The sequence below is a fragment of the Bradysia coprophila genome, assembly GCF_014529535.1.
Source record: "Bradysia coprophila strain Holo2 chromosome X unlocalized genomic scaffold, BU_Bcop_v1 contig_20, whole genome shotgun sequence".
In the NCBI taxonomy this organism is placed as follows: Eukaryota; Metazoa; Arthropoda; class Insecta; order Diptera; family Sciaridae; genus Bradysia; species Bradysia coprophila.
Window position 1 is genome coordinate 814,129 of NW_023503307.1, and position 27,670 is coordinate 841,798.

General features: G+C 33.7%; 1 protein-coding gene across 17 annotated transcripts in view; it reads left to right on the forward strand.

Annotated features, from left to right (window-relative positions):
• LOC119068754 (inhibitory POU protein) overlaps positions 1 to 23,217 on the forward strand; it is a 51,357-nt gene extending 28,140 nt beyond the window's left edge. For 4 of the 17 annotated variants that reach the window (XM_037172475.1, XM_037172474.1, XM_037172477.1 and 1 more), the window contains exons 3-9: positions 3,233 to 3,289; positions 5,933 to 6,100; positions 21,172 to 21,316; positions 21,394 to 21,432; positions 21,531 to 21,674; positions 21,726 to 21,957; positions 22,795 to 23,217. In XM_037172475.1, coding sequence (XP_037028370.1) covers positions 3,233 to 3,289; positions 5,933 to 6,100; positions 21,172 to 21,316; positions 21,394 to 21,432; positions 21,531 to 21,674; positions 21,726 to 21,957; positions 22,795 to 22,996 — 987 coding nt within the window. In that variant the 3' untranslated portion in view covers positions 22,997 to 23,217. The remainder of the gene's footprint in view (positions 1 to 3,232; positions 3,290 to 5,932; positions 6,101 to 21,171; positions 21,317 to 21,393; positions 21,433 to 21,530; positions 21,675 to 21,725; positions 21,958 to 22,794) is intronic. The other 13 variants (XM_037172479.1, XM_037172482.1, XM_037172478.1 and 10 more) reach the window with 13 other exon arrangements.
• The last annotated feature ends 4,453 nt before the right edge of the window (positions 23,218 to 27,670 follow it).

Below are 27,670 nucleotides of genomic sequence, written 5' to 3' on the forward strand. Positions count from 1 at the left end.
TTATAGCAATGAAATGCACTCCGAAATTATGTTCGGCGAAACATAGTATGTTGGTCATACGGATTTAAGTTGTGTGAAAACATAGCATATAACTTCTGTGTCAAAACTCTAAAATCATTCTGTAATAATTATTCTGCTGACCCGACGTGTTGGAGTTTGTTCTGAATAATTAACAAAATTTTCATGTAACAATGTCAACGTTCCATCCAATTAAGTCCAGGTCGTCAGCATATCCTAACAACTGACTCAACTTTCTGAAGATTGTACCGCTGGTTTCCACGTCGCTATCTCTTATCAAGAACAATGTTGAAGAATAAAGCTGCCAGTCCATCACCTTGTCTAAGTCCTTCCAAGGCTTCAAAGGTATCAGATAGATTGTTCCGAATTCTGACAGAGCCATTCTAGTCAAATCAATAAGTTTTTTGTGGTAAATAAGTTCCACCATCGCATTCCATATTTCCCTCCGAAAAACCCTGTTATACGCCGTTTCAAAATCAACAAACAAATGGTGTAGAGCATCATTGAACTCTCTGCGTATCTCCATGATCTGTCTGATGCTAAACAACTGGTCTGTTGTTGAGCGATCGTTGCGGAATCCTGATATTCACCGGTTGTTGGTACTCCCCGATGTCCCTCTATGAAAGTAAAGTTTTGTGAAGGAGCTGATCGGAGTCAACTGACACCTGGCTTGAACTTCTTGTAGAGCCTTCTTTTCACTCCTGCAATAGCCTTGTGCGTATCTTTTCAAAAACCTCCATTTTGGAGCGTGATATACAGGTTCCATTTCACGAGTATTTTATATGGAAAATTCTTTGTGTGAAACAGTATGTTTGTGTGAATAGAACAGCTGAAACAAATATCGATACAAATTTGGTTGATATAACCTGTACTTGAGATTAGAGAACAATTTAGTCTAAAAATTATCTAGGAAAAATTCACGAAGATTTGATTAAATTGGAATTACTGGAACATATAGATTGCAAACATTAATGGCAATATCTTTACATGCCAGCACGCGGTAAAGTCACTTTACATCACTGTTTGTGACTGTGAAAACGTGCTTACCGGATACTAGCACCTTTGTACCTACGAGAAAATTTTCTTACTCATTCTGTAGATTTTGTCCCTCGCATCCCTTGGCTCTGGATACACACTCCCCCCTCGTGATAAAGCAAATTTTCCCGCAGATACGTAACATACTAAAGTAAAAGATTTGAAAATAATCTTGAAAATACATTGATCGAGGGAAGTTGTAGACCCGATAATATACTACCTTTACTGTATTGTGTGGTGTAACTACGTATGATATAGTCTTTACAAACTCATTTCTTTGTACTATTCATTGCTTTATGATACAGTCAAAGGCAGTCAATTTTCAGCATAAATTGGCTTCAGCTGTTTTTCAGCTGATCCATACAAACAATCACAACCGTTTATACGTCTTTATACGGTTTTACCACTATCGTGCGCGTGCGTGTAGCAGCTTCAACCGTATGAACAAGTAAAACCAGTTTTGATTGTATGTGTGGATCAGCTGAAAAACAGCTGAAGCAAATTTATGCTGAAAATTGACTGCCTTTGACTGTAATTTTTGGTATGAAATGTTTTATTCCCTAAATAAAGAAGTGATACATGTACTACTACGAGACCAATAAATTTTCAGTAGATAATATTTGTGGGTTAACTTAAAGGAACATCGACTCAGAGAAAAGTTTCCTGTAATCCAGATTTAATGATTGTGGCGTGATACGTTTTCTATATCTTACATCATATCTTTTGTCAAATGATTTGAATTTCAAAGTTAAGTTTTCGAAAAAAAAAACATTTCACGTATCCAAGGCGATGTTGAGTATTTTAGACATTAATTCACTTCTCGGGCTACAATATAGAGTGTTGACCAAACTTATGTTTATCTAGCACAAATTTCGATCTAATTTCGCCATTAAACTTTTTAAATAGACGAGTTATTTCAGACGATATTTCAAAGCTATCGGAACCAAGAAGTTTTCATATTTCATGTCAGGAATTGAAAAAAGGACTCAATGAAGAACAGGATATGGTAGTTTCCATGAAAATGTTATTTGAAAGTTTAAATTATACCAGACTGATTCATAGGAAAATAAAACTTTACGATCAATGGCCTGATCCCATTCCCATTTAGTATTTCAGTTAACATATAGAAATTACTCATGTAGATGCTAGCGTCTTAATTTTGTGTCTTTGCAAAATAGTTGTCAACCCGTTCTTTATGTTCCTTTCTGAACAAATGTTCGTTCACTCTGCTACTAATTTCAAACTGACAATGTCATCGAAAAAAAAGAACTTCCAAAAATAAACATTTCTGCGGAACAGTTACAAAACTGGCACACAATCTACCTTTCCACGGTTGTTTTTTTTATCATTCCAGCGATGATGTGGTGTGCTATCAATGGTGCGCGCACTCTCGAATTCCCTCACCACACCGCACAAAACCATTTACGTATCCCTTTTCACATACACTATGCGTAGTACAATCAATTCTGGTAGATTCCTATGGGACTTACATGCTTGATATTATAACATAAGGCTTGTGTGTATGTGCCTGCGATATCACATTATATCCACTTTTGATTCACATATTGACGTTAAGTCAATGAAAAATGTTAAAGCTATGTTCATTAGGTATTTTACTAAGAATGTAGCGGGCACCAGTCGTTCACAAAGAAGTTTACGAAGGATTAGACTTTTAAATTAAATGAGTTTTTGAAATTGCCAAGTATGAAAACCTGGATGCACATTTAAGCTACTCAATAGAAAAGTTGCATTATGAAGCGATATAAAAATTATGAAAATGAAATAACTTAAGAAAATGGAAAATGCCTCTCGGCGGTAGGAAAGACGAGAGCTTTCCCGTTGGTACAATATGGACCTAAGTAATTAGTTTTCTTTATATTCTTCCATATTTGTCACTAAAGACGGAAGTTGTCTTCTAAAAATTTGATTTGAATTGGGGCAACATCTCCTGGGTTTTCTATTTGGTCGCTCGCATAATTTACAATAATTTTGAAAAATTTAGGTCAACGTTTTTTTCCTTATTCATAAATTAATTATAGTTACCAACAACTACGATCAACTATGACAATGTGTATAAAATGTTTCAATTTTACAATTTAAAATTGGCCAAGACTATCATCTATCATTAACTCCAATTGATTGAAATTCCTTATTAAAGAAAACATTTCTTTTTTCCTAGAGCCGACTGTTAGAGGATGCTTCTTCAATTATGTGCAATTCTTGGTCGCCACGAAATGTAAGTTCTAATTTTCATCAAATAAATAAAATTCCTTCAACTTTGTTCAAGAGATTCAAATGATTTTTCTGAAAACCGAGAAAAAAACAGCAACAACATAATTACGAGAATATTAACCGCGGGTATCTCAATCGAATCCCCTTTTTCATATACGAAGTACATTTTTAAGCAAATTACGTCTAATTACACACCGAAAAATCCTCGCATATGTTTAGATTTTGTGCATACATTCGAAAAAATATTATTGAGGGTTCAGTTAATAAGCACTTCACTCAATTCAATCAGGAAATGAGTGTTTATTTACCCACAAACCACCAACTACTTCCGGTCACGTGTTATTCATATGCGATATTTTTATGTTCTAAATTCAATTTGTACGTTTCGGTGGTTGGGATATTGTATGAGAACAATTTCTGAGTCTATTTAACCACAGAAAATACCGTACACGAAATCGGGCGTACAAGTGGTCTTTTATTATAATTAACATCGAAGGGATTATGAGAATTTATTGATGGAATGAACCTGTTCGAGAGAAATATGAAAAATTGAAAATGTGTGGTCAGTGGTTGCATACATACAATATGTTTCCTTTTTTTCTGTTGTTAATTGATTGTTAAGCCATTGTCGATGTGTGGTGGAAATAACATGTATTTTAGTTCCGGCTTAGAACATGCTATTACCATCAGGGAGGTCCATTGTTTTGGACATAGAATTTTCAGTTCAATTCTGTCCAAAAAATTTATTTTCTTTTATTTTCAAAATAAAAATCAAATTTGTATTCTATAAAAGTTATACGTATCTCGGTTCTGATGTAGTACTCAAATATCTCATATGATCATCCAATAAAATATCCAATCTCATCGAAGTATATCCGTCCAACATCAACGTAAAAACATAAAAAATATTTATTTCGCCAAAAGCCAACAAAAAATCGCATTTTCTATAAAAATTTACAATTCGATATTGAACCGATGTAATATATGGATCCGTTTACAGCGGTAAGGAACCCATAGAGAGCTGATGGGTCCCTTACTCGTATTAAAAAAAAATTGGCCTGTCAACTCATAAATATTTCAAAAGCAACAATATTGTCCGATATCAGACAATCTAATAAATGATGGATGACTGAATTGCGCGACGTCATTTTTAACACCCCCACTGACATATAAATAAATTATTAATTTCTACATAATAAAATAGGAAAACGGGTGAACTTCATGTGAGCATATAGGTAGAAAAGGTTTATTAATATGCATGGTATATGTATGGTGAAGGTATTTGAATTAAATAGATTTAAAATTGAACAAGATTTGCTGATCCATGAATGATTGAGTATAACCGATGAATATTATCATTTGTGGGCTGTATGCGAATCATTCGTTAGAAATTGGCAAATGGATTAACTATACATGATTCTTCAGAGCAATGTATCGTTATTTTTACGTGAATCATATTATAAACTTCCGGTAAAGATAAATATTATTCTTAAGTCTGAGCCTTAAGTTTGAGAATTTCGTTTGACGTTAAAAGTTCTTAAAACTTATTTGTTCTTAAAATTAAGCCTGCGTTGACCTCAATTTGGAATCAAATTATTTTCCATGCATGTCTTCGTTCGATGAGACCTTCTACCCAACAAGAATTCACATGAAGAGTTGTTTATTTTGCGGTTAATATTAATTATCATGTCGAAATACACCGAATTACCGGTTACACACAACAATCACTATAATTAAATAGAATGACGAAATATATCGACGGTCAAACCCATATGCAAGTTCTCATATTCACCTGCAATAAATATTTATTGTTGGATTAGGTTTGGTTGCAAAAGTAGTTCATCTATAGGTTCTAATTGACTGACTATTTATTCATGAACAAACAAAACACTGCAATCACAGGCAATTCAGAGGTTGTGATTTGTAATTATATAGTCGGTACACTTCTTATCTAGGCTACCGTAGCAGGTTTTGGTATAATTTTATTTACTTTATTTTCACCCGAGTATTGCTAGCGCAAGAACAGAGTGAGTATCGGAGACCGATGGGAAATAAAAGGCGACCTACATCGAGACATATATTTGAAAAAAGTTAGTATTATTGGTAAACACTGACAAAAGAGAATCGAAAATCACACATGAAGCAGGTGACGTTGTCTCCAGGTAATCTTCAATAGCTTCCAAAACTGAAGAGCTTCATAACAAAATCAAACGGTAGCAAACAATGTAGATAATCTTGAGATAAATACACCTGCTGCAGGTGTGATTTTCAACTCTTTTTTGCAAGTGACTAGATAGATATAAAGACGATCTTAAGGCTAGAGTTAATCAGTACAAAAGCCTTTCCTTGTCTCGTTATGTTGATTTTCCTGTTGCACTCAAATGTCGCAACACTAGTTCATTTGACAGTCCTAGTGCAAGCGTCTACGTATTTTCTTCCAATGTAGAAATCGAAAGCCCCATCAGCGTCCCCAGCATAGCACATATTAAAGAATCGATAAGCGTAATGAATGTTCCGTTCATTCCCTTGGAAGGGCTGACATTTCGGGTTTAGAAAAATGTCAGTATTCAGCCTATTCCAAGTTAATGCGGCTCTGTGTGAGTTACTCTCCGTTTTGTATTAAGAGTGAACATTTTTACAATTTCAGGGTGACATATTTTCCGGACTAAACGATGGTATTTTAAGTAGAGCGGAAGCATTAGCGGATATCGGGAAACATCAAAGTAGTCATGCGCATACACAAATGTCAACACAGCTGAAACACGACGTAATGTATCACCACAGTATGGGCGGTCCACCCCAACGACCTTTACAGGTGAGCTAAATGATAATAACAAATCTATTACCTACAACTCCCATAAATATTCACTGAATTCAACTTCACTACGAAAGTGTTACATTTACATAGTCATAGTCAATCATTATACATAATAGTAAAAATTGAAGAAACAATATCTTTTTCCCGATCTTTTAATACACGTGGCACTTATACCGACCCATTGGCACGTGTCAACACTCAAGAGACACATCCCAATATTTATGATATTTTGTTCTAAAAATTTATTAACTAAAATCCTAACAATGAGGAAACATGAACAACAATTTTGGGTGAGAGAGAACTTTTTTTTCAACTTGCTATTGCATAACATAATTTATATTATACAACCATACTCTACCAGTTTGAGTCATAAAACTCCCTTCTCGTACTTTGTACAATCAAACTACCCGTGCTATTATATTTACTTATAGAGGAAAGTTTTTTTTTTCTTTCCCAAACCAATATTGTTTAATTGTTCGGATGTTATATTCGCTCTTGAAATTTAATTTTTTGTCGGGGGTGAGAATTCGCCACGTGACACTTAAATTTGATTGGAGACGGATGGTTTGGTGGATTCGGGGAGCTTGTATTACACATATTTTTGCATGCGTGTGATGATGAGGACGATGATTTCTCGTATGTGAAATTTATACGATTAAATAATTTAAATTAGTATCCGGGAAATTTGGCTGTATGTATGAAGGGTAAACCATGTATGTAAATTAGAGTTAAGAGGATGAGCTCGTTTCACGTTTAATTTACGTAATGCAAATATGTACAGCTTTTCGGAACGTAGTAATTGAGCCGATTTTGTGCTCTTATTCCAACTATTCTGATACGAGGTACACATTCTCGTCTAGACAAACCAGAAGTCCGTGATAATTAGTCAATCTGGTTCCCACGCAACTTCGAGTAATACTACTTACTCTTTCGTACCAATCCTACATAGTGTCGGAGGAACATAATTGTGCCACGAGTAATTAAAAGTAGATTTTTACAAGACACTAACCTAGTAGTACTGTTTGTATAACATTTTGTGATTCACGAACTACCCACCACGTTTTGTTTGCTTCCACATAGTGATAGTCAAAGCAAAAACAAAAACTCGCTGTACAAAATATATAGAATTATCGATCAACTTGGCACTGTAGGCTTCAAGTGCAGATCAGAAACTAGTTATACAAATTGATTTGGGGGACATAAAATTGCACATTATGTACAATTTTGCGGCACATAAAATTTGATGGAACTGTGTGTTGCTTCTCACTGAAGACGGAGTCAGAGTTTGTGTGATGATTTGTGATGTGGAAGATGATATAGGTGGAAGGCGCTCTGTGGAAATTATCACTTGGCAACATAGATTCTGTGCACAAATGGCCTAATGCGCTGGATAGGTCTCGGTGCTCTGAGTATGAAACACGTATCCATTGGTTCTCATGACGTCTGTGGTTTCGCTGCAGTCGCTTCACAAAACCATTTAAAAATTAACGGGACAGTTGTTGGTGCACCAACAATGCGCGCAACAATTTAACACTCGCAGAAAACCGTCATTCAACATTTTCCCGCATTTTAAGAACGTAGCGTACCAAAATCAATTAGATGTAGCGCACAGTAATAATTTTCTAGGAACGGTCACTGTATATGGGTAATTTGAGACTTTTCGAAATATTTTCACCAAATGAAAACCGATTTCAATAAACTTTTTAGCCCAGTACGAAGTACAAAGGGGCTTATAGGATTACGATGCCGTGTGTAATTGATGGAATTCGAAGCAGACGGTAAGGGTAAAGTGTTTGCCTATGTCCATAGATGACGAATCCGCAATAAAAATTTTGTCTGTCCGTCTGTCACGTCGATATCTTGAATAAATCAAATCCGATTTCCGATTCCGCTATGCGCAATTTCTAAGATGTACACATTACATAATAATTTTACTTTAACTACATTAACCGGCGCAATAGGCTTACGGTCAAAGTAGGGTGACAGACGCACTAGGGTCACGTATGCAATAGATATACGGGCTTGTACGGGGCTCCGTCGCAGCAAACGCTCCGACTGTTCTGATGGCGCGTTTTTTCTTGAAAGCTGTTGACCAGACGCGTCAGCCACATATTAGGTTGGTGACCTAGTATCTCGGGGAGATACTACCATAAAAAGTTATCACATTAGCAAATTTTTGAAAATTCTAGTCTATTTCACGAAACCTGAACCGATTTCACGATGACACGAAATTAAATTTTTAGAAGATTTTTGGTTCATTCTGCTTCGAAGTATGGTGAAATCACCTCGACCCAAACGTTGCCAAAATTACATTTTTTCATATAAAAACTGAAGATCGGTGTCATTCGAAAGCTACAGCATATGATTTCACGAGAAAAATAACTTTGGCTCGATCAGCCTAGTTGGATGAGTGAAGTAGGTGAAATCAGCTTCCCAGTGGTGATAAGTGTCATCCTCGAATTTTGACTCGTCGAGGTTATCTCGAAAAATTTTGTAATCATTTTTTTAAACGGTTTTGAGCCAAAGCGAGAGCAACATTTCCTGTGGGGCAACAACCACAAAATATTTCTGGCTATTATTGACCACCTAAAAATATTACTTTTTTAGACATATCTCCCACAAATTTTGGGCTACCAACCTCATATTGGGCTCAAACTGCGCGTCTTGACCATAGCTTTCAGGGGAAAAAAATCAGTTTACATTTGGTGAAAATATTTCAAAAAGTCACAAACGTGTGACGCAACTAACCGCCGACTTCTTCGATCACACAAGTCACACTTCGCAGGCAAAAAAATTCCAATTCTTGTTGGCATGACAGCACTGGGTCTCCTGAGTATTAGAAAATTGATATACTTTTAAATGCGACAAAAAAGACTGCTCACAATTATGGCGCAGCCGGTAAAACATCGATCTTTTCTCAAAAATTAAAAACTACAGTAAATAAATATCATCGATCTTCTTCTTCCCTAATGTTCCCAAAATACAAGCAGCGTTACCACGTTGAATTGCGATGGAAATTCTTTGCAGAAGGTATTCTTTTGATTTTACCTCACCCGTTGCCTTTTTCATTAAAGAGCCCAATTTATCAATAAATTTCTTCGTTTCCGGACCCATGCAGCCTAAAGTCTCGAAAGCAAGTGGGGTTAGCAAATAGTTTTGTTTCAAAGAAACGTAATGGTTATGCTTATGTCTCTCTGCTTTTTCAGCAATGGACCGTGCTTTCTTTGATGAATCATTAATATATGATGCAGCCATGGTATCCCGGACGGTAACATCCCACAAGAGTGATCTCCCATGACTCCATGGTATCAAAGTCATACCGTCAGGTCTTTTACCATCATCTCTTGAAATACCTGGAGGCTGTACTACATTTGGAACACCTGCACTAGAGAAAGCATAAGCGAATATGTTATTCATAATATCATGTCTAACGTATTTTCCTTCTGCGCATTTCACACAAGATAAACCATGCAATCCATCTTTTTCGACTGTTTTACCGCAAAGACATTTATGTTCCTCACATATTTGAGTGCCTAATCGAAGACCAACAGCAATTCTAGCAGAATTGTTATCCAGTAGTAATCCTAATTGACTCGATGGGATCACTTGCAACCACTTTGAAGATTCTTTAGTCGATGATGCAAGTAGTCTGGCACGAGTTTTCAGGTCACCATTTTCAAACAATTCATTAAATTGATTTTTGATCTTCGGGATGTCCCAATTCTTTTGTTCCTTTTTAAGAGTATCGTTTTCTGGAACAAATTCTTGAGGAATTTCATTAAAAAATTGTACAATCTGTTCATCAATTACTCGTAAATCAAATCTTTGAAGAATCACGCCACACAAATCTGATGAAGAAAAGACTGACGACAAGTAGGCCGGTATTGCTAAATCCTCAACTTTTCTAATACTCATACCTCCGAAAGACAATGGAAGCGACGCTTGATCCCAAGAAAGGCCTTCTACCCTATTATTAGTAATCGACTCCAAAGCTGACCTAAAAACTTCGTCAACCGACCTCAGCTTATCCGGAAGCAAGTAAGCTCTAGAGGCGCGCCTCAAATAACTGAACCTACAACTGCTCAAAGATTTCCTAAAAACACACAAAGCAGGATGTACGTCCATCAACTTCAATCGATCACACATCAATTTGATTGATTCAACCTTAGACGAAAACATCCTCTCTAAACCTGTCTCAAACACCGGCGAGCCTAACAACTCAAGGGTAGACTCATCCACCTTCTTAATACCCGGCAACAAAGCTGATATCTCAGCATACATACGAGCTTCTTCATCATCAGTCGCATTGATAAAGAAAACCTCGCACTTCTTAGTATATATATATATATATATATATATATATATATATATATATATATATATATATATATATATATATATATATATATATATATATATATATATATATATATATATATATATAAATATATATATAAATATATATATGTGGTTTTATATGTGGTTTTATTCTCTTATCGATATATCACATTTACCAAAAGAAAACTTAGATTTTCCTATTAGTTATATTTGCGTTGTCATGAAATGCAGAACATGAAAATCAGATTTTCATTTGCGACTAAAGATATATAAATCAAAACAGTTCCCAGTCTATGATTTTGACACGTATCGACTTTTTCTTGCCATTCATTTTCTTTAACATTATTAAAAATGTTTAAAAAATGCTCGATTCAACAAGTGGACACTTAAAATTAAACATCCACGCCATTCTCCACCGTTCTCATAATGCTAATGACACAAAAAAAATCTTCTTGAAAGGATTTTTTCTACATTTCCCTTCTATTCTTCAAGAAAAAAAAACGGAAAAAATGTTCTCAACCTGTTCTCCTGTTGACGTTCTAATAACAAAATGTTGTCGCTGTCAAATTTTCCTTATTTACCTTTAATTTACGGTAAATCTTTACTAATGTCCGAACATATATTTATATATATATTTATATATATATATATAATATATATACTGATTTGTTACCGCAAAACATAGCCAACCCAGCTCACTTTATGTCTCAGAAATTTGTAACGCAACTAACCCTGTAGTTACCCATATTAGATATAAAAAATGGACAAATTTGTGACAATGTGGGATAAAGTTTTCACGAAAATAATCCTTGGGTAATACCAAAAAAGACTTATGACTGTAGAACAGCAACAAAACTTGTTGGGAGTGATTGTGGTTTTATTCTCTTATCGATATATCACATTTACCAAAAGAAAACTTAGATTTTCCTATTAGTTATATTTGCGTTGTCATGAAATGCAGAACATGAAAATCAGATTTTCATTTGCGACTAAAGATATATAAATCAAAACAGTTCCCAGTCTATGATTTTGACACGTATCGACTTTTTCTTGCCATTCATTTTCTTTAACATTATTAAAAATGTTTAAAAAATGCTCGATTCAACAAGTGGACACTTAAAATTAAACATCCACGCCATTCTCCACCGTTCTCATAATGCTAATGACACAAAAAAAATCTTCTTGAAAGGATTTTTTCTACATTTCCCTTCTATTCTTCAAGAAAAAAAAACGGAAAAAATGTTCTCAACCTGTTCTCCTGTTGACGTTCTAATAACAAAATGTTGTCGCTGTCAAATTTTCCTTATTTACCTTTAATTTACGGTAAATCTTTACTAATGTCCGAACGAAAATATTTTCCATGTCTATTATTTGTCTTCAACAAAGATATATTGTCCTTTTAGTGGATGCCATTTGATGTATAACGAAATAAATAACTCGATAAATATTGATTTCGGTACTTTGAAAATGTTACCATGTTTCGTACATAAATATATATCTCTCTCTGTGCCTCGTCGTCGGTATAAGGATACACTATAAACACATATGTGTATTGTAGGCACATATTCAATCCTCGTTTATTTACACAACAAGTGCAAGAGGGAAAAGTTTCCCCTTTTTATTATTTCGGGGATATAAATGTGTGTATAAACATACATTTTGTGTTGTACCTTTATGGATGTTTTTAAATTGGAAAATAATTTACTGCTACTCGAAAAGAAGAGTATGTTTCATTCGAGACTTTCACCTCCATTCACCCAAGGTTCATTCTTAACAATATTTTTCCTTTATTTTCTTTTTCGTAAAAGTCTCGATTCCGTACCGGGTCATGTAATGGTCGATAGATGTTTTGTCACGTTTTCCTCTTTTATCGAATTTTTCTGGGACTTCGTTTTCTTAACTGAAAAATACTATAAGTCACCGCAAGGGTGTATATTGTTCGAGGTAGTTATTGCATTAACACAGTAAATGTATCCCCAATGAATAAGAGACACGATCGCAAGTCAATTTTATGGAAGATATACTGCTTCGCAACGAGTCCTTTTAGTTGGAACATTGCATGATAGGACTATATTTGACGCTTATTATTACAATTTTTATTGCTTAATTTTCTGTTTTTTTTTTCGACGTTCCCGGCAAGACTTTTTCACTTAGACAATTTTCGACAGTCAGTCTTTCCATTTTTGTTTTTTCATTAACTGTACAGACGATCTGATTTCAACATTGTATCGGATAAGACAAGCAACAGAAAGAAAAAACATTCATTGTACGAAACAATACAATTTTCATCTTCTTCCTTTTTAATAGAATTTTCTCCTACAATAAACAAAATCCTTTATGGTATTACCGTAGACTAAAAGTATTATCCGCTCTTTTTATGTGCAGTAGAACAACACACAGACTACCCGCCAATAATATTCTTTTAAGCTTAAAACATCATGCTGTATGGTTGTTATTCTGGAAATTTGATATGTTTTCCATAGCTTTTACTGATCTCTCAACCTTTACTTAATGCAGTGTAAAATCGTAAAATTTGTACCCTAATTTTTAGCAATCCATTATCGTCATTAATGGTATACGGTTTATATGGGTGTAGTACAAGTGGAAGTACACGCATAAATAATACTGTATAGCTTTTCGGTGTGCATAATAATTATGAAAATATTCAACAAATGAATTTTATTTAGCATATTATATCCTGTTGGATATACTGTTAACCATTTGGGGTTGGGATTTTTAATAAGTGGATTCTATTATAAGAGCTATAACAACCGTTATATGTTTCCGAGAATTATACGCAAAACATACGGAGAAATTAGATAAATGTTACAACATTATTTGATCTACAGGCTTGTACACATTCGTCCTTAGTTGAAACAAAGATAACAGTTAAATGTTGGCTCAGCAAAACTCTGGCAAAACTATAACCAAAACCAAATCCAATTAATTGGTTTTAAATCTTAAATATTGATATTAGTTTAGTGGGTGGAATTTGTACACGTAATTCATGCTATAAATATATAGGTAGGTGGAACTGAGTTTATACACACATACCATGTAGGACTAAAATATATTTGGACCCAGAACACATCGCATTGTCCTTCATTGTACGACAAGCGAATCAAATTAGGCAAATAATAATTAAATACGATTAGTGATTCAAATTAATTTAAATATTTGCCTTTGCGGTGCACCAAATTAATGTTGCAAATCAAACATCCGCACCCAAAAACAGAATAATTATTTTGAATATTCCTATTATTTCCATCAAAATTATGTAACGAAATCGTCCAATATTAATATGTTGCCTGGATTTAGAATCATTCTGTAAACATAATTTGTGTGACGGACTTAATAAATCAAGATGTAAATGCTACACAATGTGTAGTAGATATAGTAGCAAGCAACTAATTGAATTTTAAATTGACTTTGCTGTTGACGATTCCATGTTAGTACATAAATTATCTCATTTTGACTGTGTATTTTGATTCGTGAATATGGATACCATCCATATCCATCCATTGATTATCATCCATATCCATCCATTGATTATCATCCATATCCATCCATTGAGATCAAACTTTTCTACTTTGTCTATCGTGTTCAAAAAACCAACGATTGAAATGATTAGATCTGTTAGTCAGAGCGATGTTAAACGACGCTAACGATCTATTCAAACTACTTAGGTCAAATGAAGTATTAGATCCGATAATAAAACTGCTGTTTTGGATTAGTAGATAGTAGATGCCAAGTTTTTACGTGTACAGATGTAGTACTAAATAAATATGATGATAATGCTAGAAAATCCATTAATCATGTAATTCTAAGCCTCAACAAGGATCGCCAATTTTCGCTGCGAATAAAATTATTAACGACACATAAATACCTGATTTTTTCTTTTTATATTTTGTAACATAAAAAACAAAATCTGAAACTGCGTGTCGGCCGAGTCTCCTCCCAACATTTTTTTGACGACATGTAAAGATGGTTTCCAGTCCCAGCTAAAAAGCCCGGCCAAAAATATTTGTTGGTTGGAGCTTACTTAAAGGTTCCATATACGCTGTGTAGTTGAACCATATTTTTCGATTACTAATCTAATAGCAAATACCTAAATCAACTTCAAATGACCTCGTCTGCCATCATTTACTATTGTTTTTACATAAAATTTGAGAAATAAGACAGCTTGTAGTTTACGAATATAATTCATTTGATCTGAAATAAGTCTAGTACAGCGAGTTTGCTACAAAAAAATCTATTCTAGAATGTGTCGTGTTTAGCATCGCTGTGAAGCTAAGGACCTCCGCTACACGTAACACACATCATCAGAAATCTGCTGATACACGGTTTGATTGGAAAATGTTTCATACTGGTTGATTCTTGAAGAAAAGACCAGCGTTTCTCGAGAGACGACAAATCAAATTTATTTTGAATTTAGGCTCAAAGTTTACGTGCTACTCGCTTCATAATAGAAATTATTTATTTTATTAAAACAGGAGTTATGCTTTCTTGGCTTAAAGATTTGGAGTCTCACTCTTTCCATGTGAGTAATAAAAACCAATGGGGCATCGGACGACGTACTAGTTTACTCTGAGAAAACTACAAGCAGCTTCCTTGTTCTCAGAGCTGAATACGGTTGTTTCGTGAAGTTTTACGCTGAAAACCACAACAGCACAATAAGCACAACAGCTAAATAAAATTTGCTGACAAGTGTTGAAAACGTCGTCAACATCTATGTTAGGGCTGCTCTGACTCCGGGGAGTGTGGGATATTGGGCTAATGAGGTGTTTTTCTGGTCCGGAAGGCTTAAATATTGGACCCGTATCTTTTTTTAGAATTTTAAAAAATAGTTTAGGCATGGGGAGCAAGTCATTTGTACAAATGTACGAATACGTTGGTTAGAAGAGTAAAAAAGATGTAAAAGAACTTGTCGAAACAAAGTTGTGTTCAGCCGCACTGTGATATAAGACTAGGTTAATACCTAAATTGGACCGAAAATAATTTATTGATGAGTCACTTAATATACCTTATGTCACAAAGACTGTCGTGGGTATGTAACTGAATGTTGAATAAAAAGAAGCTGAATGGTTCTCAATTTCCAAAAAAAGTCAATAAATTATGAAAACACAAAAAAAAATCCGGAAAATGTCAGATATTTCGATGGATTATGCCAAAAGGAAAATTTAAAGAAGATTTTCGTTCATAATAACAAAATTTGATATGAAAATATATTATTTCGCTGCCAACTGTGGATATAATTTATGATTTTCAGTCTATTAATGGACTAACTAACGAACTAACTAACTCTAACTACCAAACATATCACTACAAATAGTGGTAGTTAATATTAAATTAGATCAGGGAATTGCCTTGCTTAAAGCAATGTCCGCATTATGAAAATTACTTTCGGTTACACTAAATAGTATTTGAAACAATATCACGGTTCTATTATACACAATAATACCCGACTCTATTCCATGTAATAAAATAACATCAAAATTCATAGCCATCATAATCGAAATATTGTGCAATTTAAAGGGTTAAATTCATTAGCTACAACAAACCATCTGTTATTGTTATAAATAACACCAACAAAAGGTATTACATTCTGTTCTCTGATACACTTTACACGAAAATATGCAGAAAGAGTTTTGTGCGGTCCTATACTATGTGTACATATGTGGATGGCACAGTGAGCGAAAATATACCATACAAAACACGGTGCACACACTCTACAAATTGGCAATAAAAACACAAACAATAACTTCCCCTATTTTACAACTGATGCTATGATTTTATATGTAATTTCGAGGGCGTACAAATGGTAACCGATCTACTGAAGATTACGTCCAAAGGGGATTTATGATTTATGATTATTATCGTGTAGTTACATTTTGATGAAGTTAGATATGGCTATACGTTTCGTATGTTATTTTTATTTTATTCCTTTGCTTCTCGTTTTTTCCATCCTTCTGTTTTCGGGTAATATCAATATGTCGAATATGTCGACAATAAGAATGATGAGGAATGTGTATAATACGAAAAATTGTTGGCTTTGCTTTCCGTTTTTTTAAGCGACACATAAAACCGTCGTGTATATGTATAATATTCTCGTTATTAACCAAAGACGGTAAACAAGTCCCATTTTTTTTCATTTTTTTTCTTCAAATTTATCGCATTGTGCAGTGCAAGCGAAAAGAGAATAAAAAAAAATGTAATCGCAACAATCCCGCAAAGGCAACATTTTCCATACATAGGACGACGTATTATGTATATATTTACCGAGTAAATTAAATTAAAACCTAATTTCGTACAACAAATACAAAAATCCTATCTTGGGGCCATATATAAAAGTTTTCGGTGCTCTTCTTTAATTTTATGCTTTGTACTAGGGGTGTTTACCAATTTCTAAGCCTCAAAACATCGTCCATAAAAGTGAAAATTTCTGGTGTACTTTTTTATGTATAGAAAAATTATTGCCGACGGATATTTGACTTTAAAATGTTTATGTTTAATGGTTGTATTACACAAGCAGCAGCGGAATGGTTTACATTGTTTATTAAATTAGATTTACTTTATGTTTGGAACTGAAATAATGGTAAACATAAGTTAGTTTTTCGATTTAACTAGCAGCTCCCATTATATACCCGTCAGGGATCTTTTCCTTTCAATTTTGGTTTTCTTTCGTAAGATACGCTAAACTAAACGTTAACAGAAATACCAACAAAAAAGCCTTAACTCAATATTACTATTTGTAACCAATTTCCGCTAGGTGTTTTCTGAATAGCAACCTAATGAAAGCGAAAATATAATTTATAAATGTCATGTGCTGGACGATACTATCTTCCCTTTCCAAGGACTATATTTTATTTCCCGGGAATTAATAAATTTTTATAGAAAATTAGATCATAAATAGAGTGACGATATAAAGGAATTAAAAATGAATTTGGTGATTGTTTTTTGATTCATATCAAACATTACCGGCCGAATTGTTCGCCCTCTGGTTAATAAATTGTGTTAAACTTAGTGGTTATTGTTGATAAAATATTTAACAATTTCAACATTTAGTTAATTAGTTTTTTTTTATGCGAAAGGTAGACATGTCTCATGTTTTGAACATCACATCTTCACTCTCAATGAAGATTAATGTCCATGACGATAATAGCTCAAATGACTGGAATTTTGATAACTTTCGATTACCGGATCTTTATGTTCTTCATAATCATGTAGTTTAAAACCTGTCCCATGATGTTTCACAGGTACATTTCACACATCCAAGAATACCGAATCGGTGTCAAAAAACGTATGAAGTTTACTATTTTTATTGAATAGTCTGTCGTGCCAGACCAGTTAAAAATCTGAAATTTTTTCTTGTCTAGCCCAATATGCCTTTATTTATAAAATTAGCTTTCAAATTTCATTCTTCATTTGATTGTTAATCACGGTGCCCTCACATTGAAATTAATTGCTGCTTGCCAACCCTGGACTTTACTTAAATAGTCGAGCAATGCCTCCAAATAAATTTCTAAAAATCCAAAACTGAATTCTAGATTTTTAGAAATTTGTTTGAAGGTATTCCACGACTATTTAAGTAAAGTCCAGGGCGCCGAAAGTTCACAAGACGCAATTATTTTGAATGTGTTAACCAAAATAAAGTTTTTCTGAACGTTACCCAAAAAATGACTTTGCTTAGTCTTCGGCTAGATTCTTCCCTATAGTCGACTTGTGAAAATAGCGACATTTCCCATACATTTTCAAGATTCTTAAGAAAGTGATGAAACAGCTACCGGGGTTGTTTTATTCTTTAACGATGTTATTCTCAGCAAAAAATTGTTCTAAAAAATGTAATTTTTTTTACAAAGCTTATTCGATGTATCAAATTGCACCAAAAATACACCTAAAGCAGCTTTGTAAAAAAAATTAAAATTTTTAGAGATATGCCGTAGATCAATTTTTTGCTGAGAATAATGTTAACGTTAACGTTAACGCTAATCGATAAAAAATAAGAAAAACGCCGGTAGGCAACAGTTCTGTTTCATCACTTTCTGAAGAATCTTGAAAATGTATGGGAAATGTCGCTAGTTTCACAAGTCGACTATGGGGAAGAATCTAGCCGAAGGCCAAGCAAAGCGGGTTTGAACTCCTTTTAGGTCCTGGCACTCGGATCCGAAGTCATTTTTTGGGTAACCTTCAGAAAAACTTTATTTTTGTTAAGGGACATCGTGTAATGTACTATAGACTATATAGGGTCATACTATACTGTGCTATACTAGGCCCTTCAAGGGCTTGAAAATAGAAGTCGCATGCTCTTCGTTTCGGGTAGTGTCATATTTTTACACAGGTTTTGATGGACTCAAGGTGACGTGAGGCACTTCATCTATTTAAAGTACTGTCAAGGGTTTAAGACAAAATATTTTACTTCAATGATTTCGTTAATGAAATTACACTTTAGTCAAATATTGCTTCTTGCTTTCGTCGTTGTCTTTAAACAAATGAACTTTTAAGTAAATTTATGACTTTGCTGAAAATTTCAAGAAATAAGAATGAACCCTGGTGACCCATTTGCTTACAAATTATGGTTTTGGTTAAACAACAGATCGAAACTTCAAACAGAAAAGTAAATTTTAATAAGCGGAAGTGGAAATTGTTTTTTTTTATGTTACTCGGTAGATTAAGATTTAGAACTAAGTTTTAATTCTATTTGCTCAAAATATATAATTTATGATATTGCTATAGAGGAGTTCTGACAGTTTTGTCTGAAAAACTGATATCTAATCTTTAAAATTCAGGTTTAAAATAGGCGTTGTGATGAAGAATAATTGTGTAGTTATCACACCATTCCATTCAGTTATAAATGTTATAAATGTTCGGAAAATGATAATCAATTTGATTGAAGAAAGGAAATTCGTCTTCTCAATTTTTTTAAATTGGATACGTCAGGAGTGGCAACGTTTGAAAATATGTTTCGAGCAGTTTAAGTTGTAATTCCAAGAGAGGCGGTAATGACAACCTTTGCATGCAATACCTCCGAACAATGAATCTGTATAGACCAGCATGGTAGAACCTTTAGATATAAAACTACGAAGATGTCGACGTCGACGATGAGAAAACATTTACAATTGAACGTTTTTCTAAATTCACTGATAAAATTCTTTAATTTACAAATTTTACTTTTTCACGCAATTCTATTCCAATATCCGTACTAACAAAACGAAAGTCAAGAGCATGGCAGATCTTATCAAACATCGATTATTCGTTTATATAATACTTTCAGCAAATGTTGTTGAGGACCACATAATGATCAATAAGAGCTAAATTTGATTGAATGGGAATTTCCCATTAGGTGAACGCGATAATTCGACGTTTTCCACGAAGAAAACATGAAAAACAAAATGTAAACGAATAAACAAAAAAATCTGAATTAACACTTCCGTGGGCAAAATACTCTATTTGTTCCCATACTCTTTAGCTAAAAATGAGAGCTGGGACAAAAGAAACATTTTCTCCACTGGATCGTCAATTCTCGGAATCTGACATTTTCTCAATTTGAGTGGACGGAAAGAGAATTTTCACAACACACTCTTAATAATAATTTTCTCAATTAAGTTCCAAACAAATTTTTTTTATCGATGGAGAACCTAATTATAAGACACTTTGTCTCGTATCATATGCCAAAAAAAGTTACAACTTTTTTTATAAATCATTTTGAAAGTCACTAAAAACACGAAAATTTGAATAGAAATACAGTATGTCATCAAAAAATTTTGTATTTCGATTCGAATTTTCGTGTATTCAGTGACTTTCAAAATGAATTATAAAAAATGTTTTAACTTTTTTTGGCATATGATACGAGACCAAGTGTCTTATAATTAGGTTCTCCATCGATAAAAAATAGAATACATTTTTGTTTGGAACTCAAATTGACGATAATAAAGTGACGATAAGTAAAACTTTCGTTGCCATTATTCACAAAAAATGTTGTATGCAACTCCATGATAAATGATTTTTTAGGCATTACCGCCTTGATTGACAATATACACATCTAGTGCTTAAAAAAGCATTATCACTCGTTGGCATAAAAGTTTTTTTTTCTCGCTACTAATGTCGCTACATTATATGGATTTATCATAAAAAAGTAAATCTACCTGTTCTTTTCTCGAATGAGAACTTTTATTTAATAAAAAAACGAGCTGTCCATTAACGACATTATATTTGTGGCAAATAAAGTATGGCGAAAATTGGATGAGAACATTATTGTATGATTGTTTCAAAAGTTACATCAAACATTAATCATTTGCTTTAAGCTAAAAAAGTGGATGGAGTTTCAAAAGTTGAACATAAAATTAACCAAACCTATTTTTACGTAATAAGTATAGAACACTAACGCTCAGTTTTTACAACAAAAAAAAACAGGGGCTAAAATCCTTCTTGAAAATTTTACGTCTTAGGTGCGAGAATAAAATTTAACGACTTCAGGAAGCTTAATATTCTGTGGATAATCCCTGATAAGCTTACCATATCAACCAATGTTTTATTAATTAGAGCTCGTTTCGTCGTATTTTCGATGAAATTACATTTTGGATTAAAAAAAATGCTACAACCAAGAGAAATAATTTTAAAGAGAGAATAACGAACACAAAAAGGTTTAATATAACAATTAGATTGCATTTACCACCACCATTAGTCAAAATGACCATTTTCGACGTTTAAAAAAACTGACTTCTAATTTCAAGATGCATCACACAATGGATGGGCTTGACATGCTTGATCCAGCTGGTTCGATGACCACTTTAACACCAATGTCAGATACGCCAACGTCACATCACCAATTGCATGGATCCTATCACGGAATGAACCATATGATGGGACATCATCACGGTAATTAGTTCTCTCGCTTTTTGATGGTGAATGTAAATTTAAATTTTCGAATTCATTTCCATTGCTTGCGATTCAAGGTGGACCATTAGGCGGTCATACGCCGGGTAGGCATTATGGTAAAAGTTAATTGACCATCGGTTCAATATTGATAATACGAACATTTTTCTTTTTCTTTACCCTTTTCTCGTCCATTTGCGAACTGTGGAACTTTCAGGTCATCACGGGCATCCGGGAGCACATCATCCGGCAATGGCTGCTGCCGTCGCAGCTGCTGGCTTACATCCGGACACCGACACCGACCCTAGGGAATTAGAAGCGTTCGCTGAACGTTTCAAGCAGAGGCGAATAAAATTAGGTAGTGGCGTATCGAAGTGCTGTATTGTTGTCTTAATTTTTTGCTATATTCAAGGTGTAACGCAAGCGGACGTAGGCAAAGCATTAGCCAATTTAAAGTTGCCTGGTGTGGGCGCCTTATCACAAAGTACCATATGTAGATTTGAAAGCTTAACGTTGTCACACAACAATATGATAGCTTTAAAACCGATACTGCAAGCTTGGCTGGAGGAAGCCGAAGCGCAAGCAAAGAATAAACGACGAGATCCAGATGCGCCGAGCGTTTTACCAGCTGGAGAGAAGAAAAGGTAGGCGTAACTTTATACTGATATTCGAAATTGTTTTAGTTGTTTTTCTTAATTTTATAATTTTTGTTGAAATTTTTTAGTAATTAAAATTTTAATTTCAAGAAAATTGTCCTGAGTTTTTTTTATTTTTATTTTTTAACTCTTACCCACATTTCCACTAAGTTTAAACGTGTTTAAAGGAATGATCATCACAAAACGATGCCTTTACACTTAAACAAATTATCAAACGCCTGTTGATGTTGATTGCTTTCGAAGTCCCGATTTCTATGACAAGGTTTGAAATTTTCTACCTCCTTCAGAAAAAAGTTGGTGTTTTCTCAGGGATCAGTCATAAACTACGTAACGTAAAAATCAGAATTTTGGAGACCATTCCTTTTTACTTAAAATGAAAAGGATTTCCAAAAAATGTTTGGGACTCATACATACAATCCTCATATCCCCACCCCCTCTCTGCGTTACGTAATTTAAGAAAGATTCGTAAACAATCACATCTTTATTTATTTGAAATGTCTGACATGACTCAGAAGTGTCGAAAGAAATTTTATATGACTTGCTCGCCCCAGTCACGGCTTTACGAATCAAAATTTTCAATTTTCTAAAAGTTGAGATACAGTTTAAAATTCAATGTAAGAGATGGAATGGAAATGCGTTGACAGAGAAAACCGTAAGTTTTTTGTGTTATTTAATTTATACTTTTGTTTAATTTATTTTTCTTTTCATTGTCGCCCAATTACTCCTCTACCACCTATTTTCATTCAAAGAATTTTATTCTTTTATTTCTATTTATTTTGCAATGAAACATTAACACATAAATTATTGTTGTAATCTATATCGAAGCCTTTTTTCAAGAAAAAGGACTTCCATCGCAGCACCAGAAAAACGATCCCTAGAAGCCTATTTTGCCGTCCAGCCACGACCATCCGGTGAGAAAATAGCAGCAATTGCCGAAAAATTGGATCTAAAGAAAAACGTTGTACGAGTGTGGTTCTGTAATCAGCGTCAGAAACAGAAACGAATGAAATTCGCTGCCCAACACTGACAGACGAACGGTGCAGCTGCTCAATTAAGCCTACTCGGTAGTGTGACTAGTTCAATGAACGGATCCGGAAATTCTGCAGTTTCGTCCTTTGGGTACTAAAGCAAACACAAAAAAAATTTACTGTCATAAACGTATAAAAAAATAATGGAAAATAATTTCTCTCCAGTTTCAAGTAAAAGAAAAAATGAAAAAAAAAATAAAAAAAAATTATAAAAAAAATTCAAAATATGTGCTAAAAGAAAAGCTTATTGCTTGTTTAAATAAAAACCAGCATTTCGATAAAACGACATATATGACCGATGCTAATTTTTATTTTGGCAAGCTGTAAAACCAAATAAACTACAACAACAAAAAAAAACATAAAATTGTATTGTAAAATGTAAATACAAACAGAAGTTCGTTTTGTATAAAAATTAGTAATTAAATATATTTTTAACAAAGACAAATAATTTATAAAATAAGTCCAATTGCAATATGTAATTTAATAAAAGAAATGAAAAAGAAAAAAATTTAAATTATAAACTAAGTCGATGAAAAAGTGAAAGCAAGGAGAAAATGAAAAAAAAAGAAACAAACAAACCATTATAAATTTAGGCTAATTTTTAATTATTTTAGAAAAACTTAAGGAATTATTATATCAGTAAAGTAAAAAAAGCAGAAAAATGAACATAGAAGAAAGAAAACCCCGTCGTTATTATTTTATGACTTTTCCCAATTTTATTTCCAATTTAATTTTAACTACAAAATATCGATATGTGCAATATAATTTCTATGATTTAACTCGATAAATATTTTTTTAAAGGAAAATCAAACCATCAAATTTTCCTTTATTTTTGATGTTGCTATCTTCGTATATTTAAAAATTATCATTGCAGTCAAGAGAAAAAAAATCGTAACGAAAAAAGAAAACAAAACAAAAAAAACTTTCTTTTAGTGAAAAAAAAAAACAACAACCAAGAAACAGTGTTATTTCTGTAATTACATTTTTATAGATTCGAATAAAAAATTGATTAACAAATTAATGAAATGCATTTTTATCGAAATAGTCAATTTAGAGGGACTAACTGTAAGTTAATTCGTGTCAAAATTGCTTCTCTCAACAACCCGGACACGGAGCAACGCAACAGTCAGCTAAAGTCGAAATTTCGATATTTTTGAATGGTGATATGTCTAAGACGAAAAAAGTTTGAAACTCTTTTAATGGTGATAATGGTACAGGATTCCATGCTCTATTAAACGCCGTGAATGGATTTTACAAAATTTGTCTGAATTGTACAATATTTGAAAAATTTTATTTTCGCCATCCTCGGCGAAACTTCAACTCATCTGTAATACCCAGGTAGACCCTTCTTGTATCAAAACAATAATGCCCGATCAGCCTGCAGTCTTGGCTTTACAACGATACCAAACTTATCATTCCAGCCTCACAACAAGTATCTGTTACGACATTTCGTTTGCAGCAAGGTCACTCTACGAACAAACATCCCATTCCATTTTTGAGCACTATTGCATCTATTTCCCGTTGGAATGCTGAGACCTTTTCATCATCATCAAATTTAACCTGAATTTGTGAACGAGTCCTTTAAATCAAGAGCGATAAATTAAAAAAAAAAAATTATAAAATGTTTGCATATCTTACCGTTCTTCGCATTCCACAGATGAAAGATATAGAAGAAGGTACCCAAGAAAATATTTCAACATTTTCATTAACCTTTACAACACTTACAGAAATAAAGCCAAAACTTTTTTTCTTTTTTAATTCTTTAAGAGAATATTAATCGTCTCTGTTAAGAGACTTAACGGAAAGGTACTGACACACAGATGATGCTGCCTTTGGACTACTGCCGACGTGTATACAAGCCGATTGAGTTGGTTTTGCATGACATGAATTTGACAGAAAATTTGTGAAATAAAATTGAATCGAACATAGTTTTCTCAGCTCAGTGACGGAAAATAAAACTTAATTGAGAAAAACGTTGCGTACAACGTGATGATAATGCTTTTGTTATCCTGCGGCTGGAAAACGACTCATTACCCTGTAAACAAAACCAGTTTTTCGCATTTTCTGGTCGCAAGACAACAAAGCACCGTACTGTCTTGCTGGAGTATTTTTTTAATGTCCGATTTTCGTCATAACTTTCTTAGCTTCCAAGTGCTCCCCCACTTTGTATTTCAGAAATTATCTTTTGGGGCATGAACACTAGGGTGGTTCAACTTTGTATGAAATTTAAATTTTTTTTGGGAACTTCAGGCGCGCATCGATATTTCGTTTCCTTTTTCAATATTAAACAAGAGTCTGGAACATTGTAACTAAAAAAAATTATGTTTAGAGGTTGCACAACGGGTTTCAATTTTTGAGATTTTTAAAATCGCATGAGTTCAAAAAATTTCACTCCCATTGTGCAACCTCTTAACGTAATTTTTTTGATTCACAATGTACTAGACATTCTTTGAAAATCCAAAAAGGAATTGGAAAATCAATGCGCACTTAACATTCCGAACAGTTTTCACTTTTCATACAAATTTGAACCACCCTAATGAACACATCACCCCACTTATTACATATCACATATTATGTTGATATCTTCTTGCTACGGCACTGACACACTATGTGTATTGTCACAATTGGCCTCGAGTGATTCGATTCGTCACCATGTTTATAATAAAAATTGAAAAGAACCAGAGTATCACTCGTGAAATCTATTGTCTTTTGAGGAATGAGGATTTCTTTTTCACTAGAGGGGATCATTAAGACATAAGTGACAATGACTGCTGGTAAACTTGGCATTATGCACCCATAGTTCTTGTGAGAGGATTTGTCTATTTAAAAAAAAAATGAACAATTTAAATCACAGTTTGCTCCATTTTTATTTGATGAACTAGTAATATTGTACTATTGTGTTGCTATAATCAATAACGACAAGCAGTTACAACGAAGTATCGATAGACACAATGTGATAGGCACAATATTTCACTAGTCTATTAGATTGTCCCACGGGCTTTTTAAGCGTGTAATTTACACATTGTGTGTAAAAACTTTCAAAAAGTTTGTAATCTTACACATTTTTGTGTTTGCTCAAAAAATGTGTAATTTACACATTTTCATAAAAAAAACTCTAATGAAAGGACCAGATGTGCCCTCCGAAGGATATTTCAGTGAAGATTTCTCTCAGTTTCGACAAGAAATTATTTCATCAATGATTGAATTTCTTAAAGAAATGTTCGAGTGTGACAGTCAGTTAAGAGTGATATTGCCAAAACTGTTTTCAAATGTCCAAACATTTGACATATTTTGGGTCATAGGTCCAGAACGGTTGGCGGCCCTTACCGATGACAATACTCTTTATGAAGGTCTGCCAAAGGCCAATATTCCTACAACATTTAGAAACTTTTAGAAACATTTCTATCTCAAGCTATCACAGAAAAGCTGTTTTCACGACTCCTGACATGCTATTAGCTTTCACAAATTCACTCTGAAAATGAATTTATAGACGATTCAAACGAGCCATAGCTTGCACGGACAGCCGAGCCATTGTATTAATTTTCACCAAAACTTGTTCAAGTTTTGACGAAATCACTCTTGAGAGAATACAATTACGATCGCTCGATCCAGATATCTCAGTTGAACAACTGAGAACGTGTCACCGAGTAGCATGCCCAGATTTAGAGTTTCGTTTATTCTCATAGGAATATTTCGAGCTGGCTTGTGTCGAAGAGTACCAACAGTCTTCTCCGGTACAATTACTGAAAATTCTCTGTCAGAACAAATTCGAGACTGTCAAAACAGCACTCGCACGATTAGTGGCAGCAAAACCACATTCCGCGGATGCGGAAAGAATCATCTGATCGTACAATAAAATTAAAACAAAGGATAGATCAAATATGGGACTGCTTCAATTACAGAATCAGTTGCACGTTCAGTTGAATATGTGGCCGCTAGAAACGTTTTATAAAAAAAAAACAGACGAGATTTCCTATATTGAGGAAAAATCCGGAACAATTTTAACGGTGTTTTTGAAGAGGCCGATGAGCGTGTCAGAAAACCTGTCCAACACAAAGTGTGTACTTGCAAAAAGGTAATTACACACTTTTCAAATTTGCGAATAGATACGTAATAACATTTCAGAAGAAGTGTGTAATTTCTCGAAAAGCTTAAAAGTGTTAGATTGTCCACATTATTTCGTGTCAAAATGGAAAATTTAGTCCGAGATAAGTAACATACACAAAAATGTTTAATTTGTTCGCAATAACAATTGATTGTAAAGTAATGGCGTACATGCAACAGTTGTTATTATTCCGTGGTTTAGAAATAATAAAACAAAATTAAAATCAAGAGTCAAGCAGCAACCTCTTCCTGTATATAGTGCATAGTGCGTGAGAAACTAATCAAAACTAATCGTCTGATGTTTGCACTCAGTATACGAAAGCACTTGTTGATTCAAAACTCTATTATTAAAAAAAAAAAAACGAAAAGACACTAACAGTCGCAGCCTGTCATTGGACGTTCAATTCAAAAATAATGAAAAATTGGAAACATGCATTGTAATTGGTTGCCAATTACCATTAATGCATTAATTGATAACAATTATAAATCAATTAAAATTCAAGTATAACAACTACAAAAACGAACGAACTCATCACTGAAGTGACCTGAAAAGCACTGATTTGCTAAAA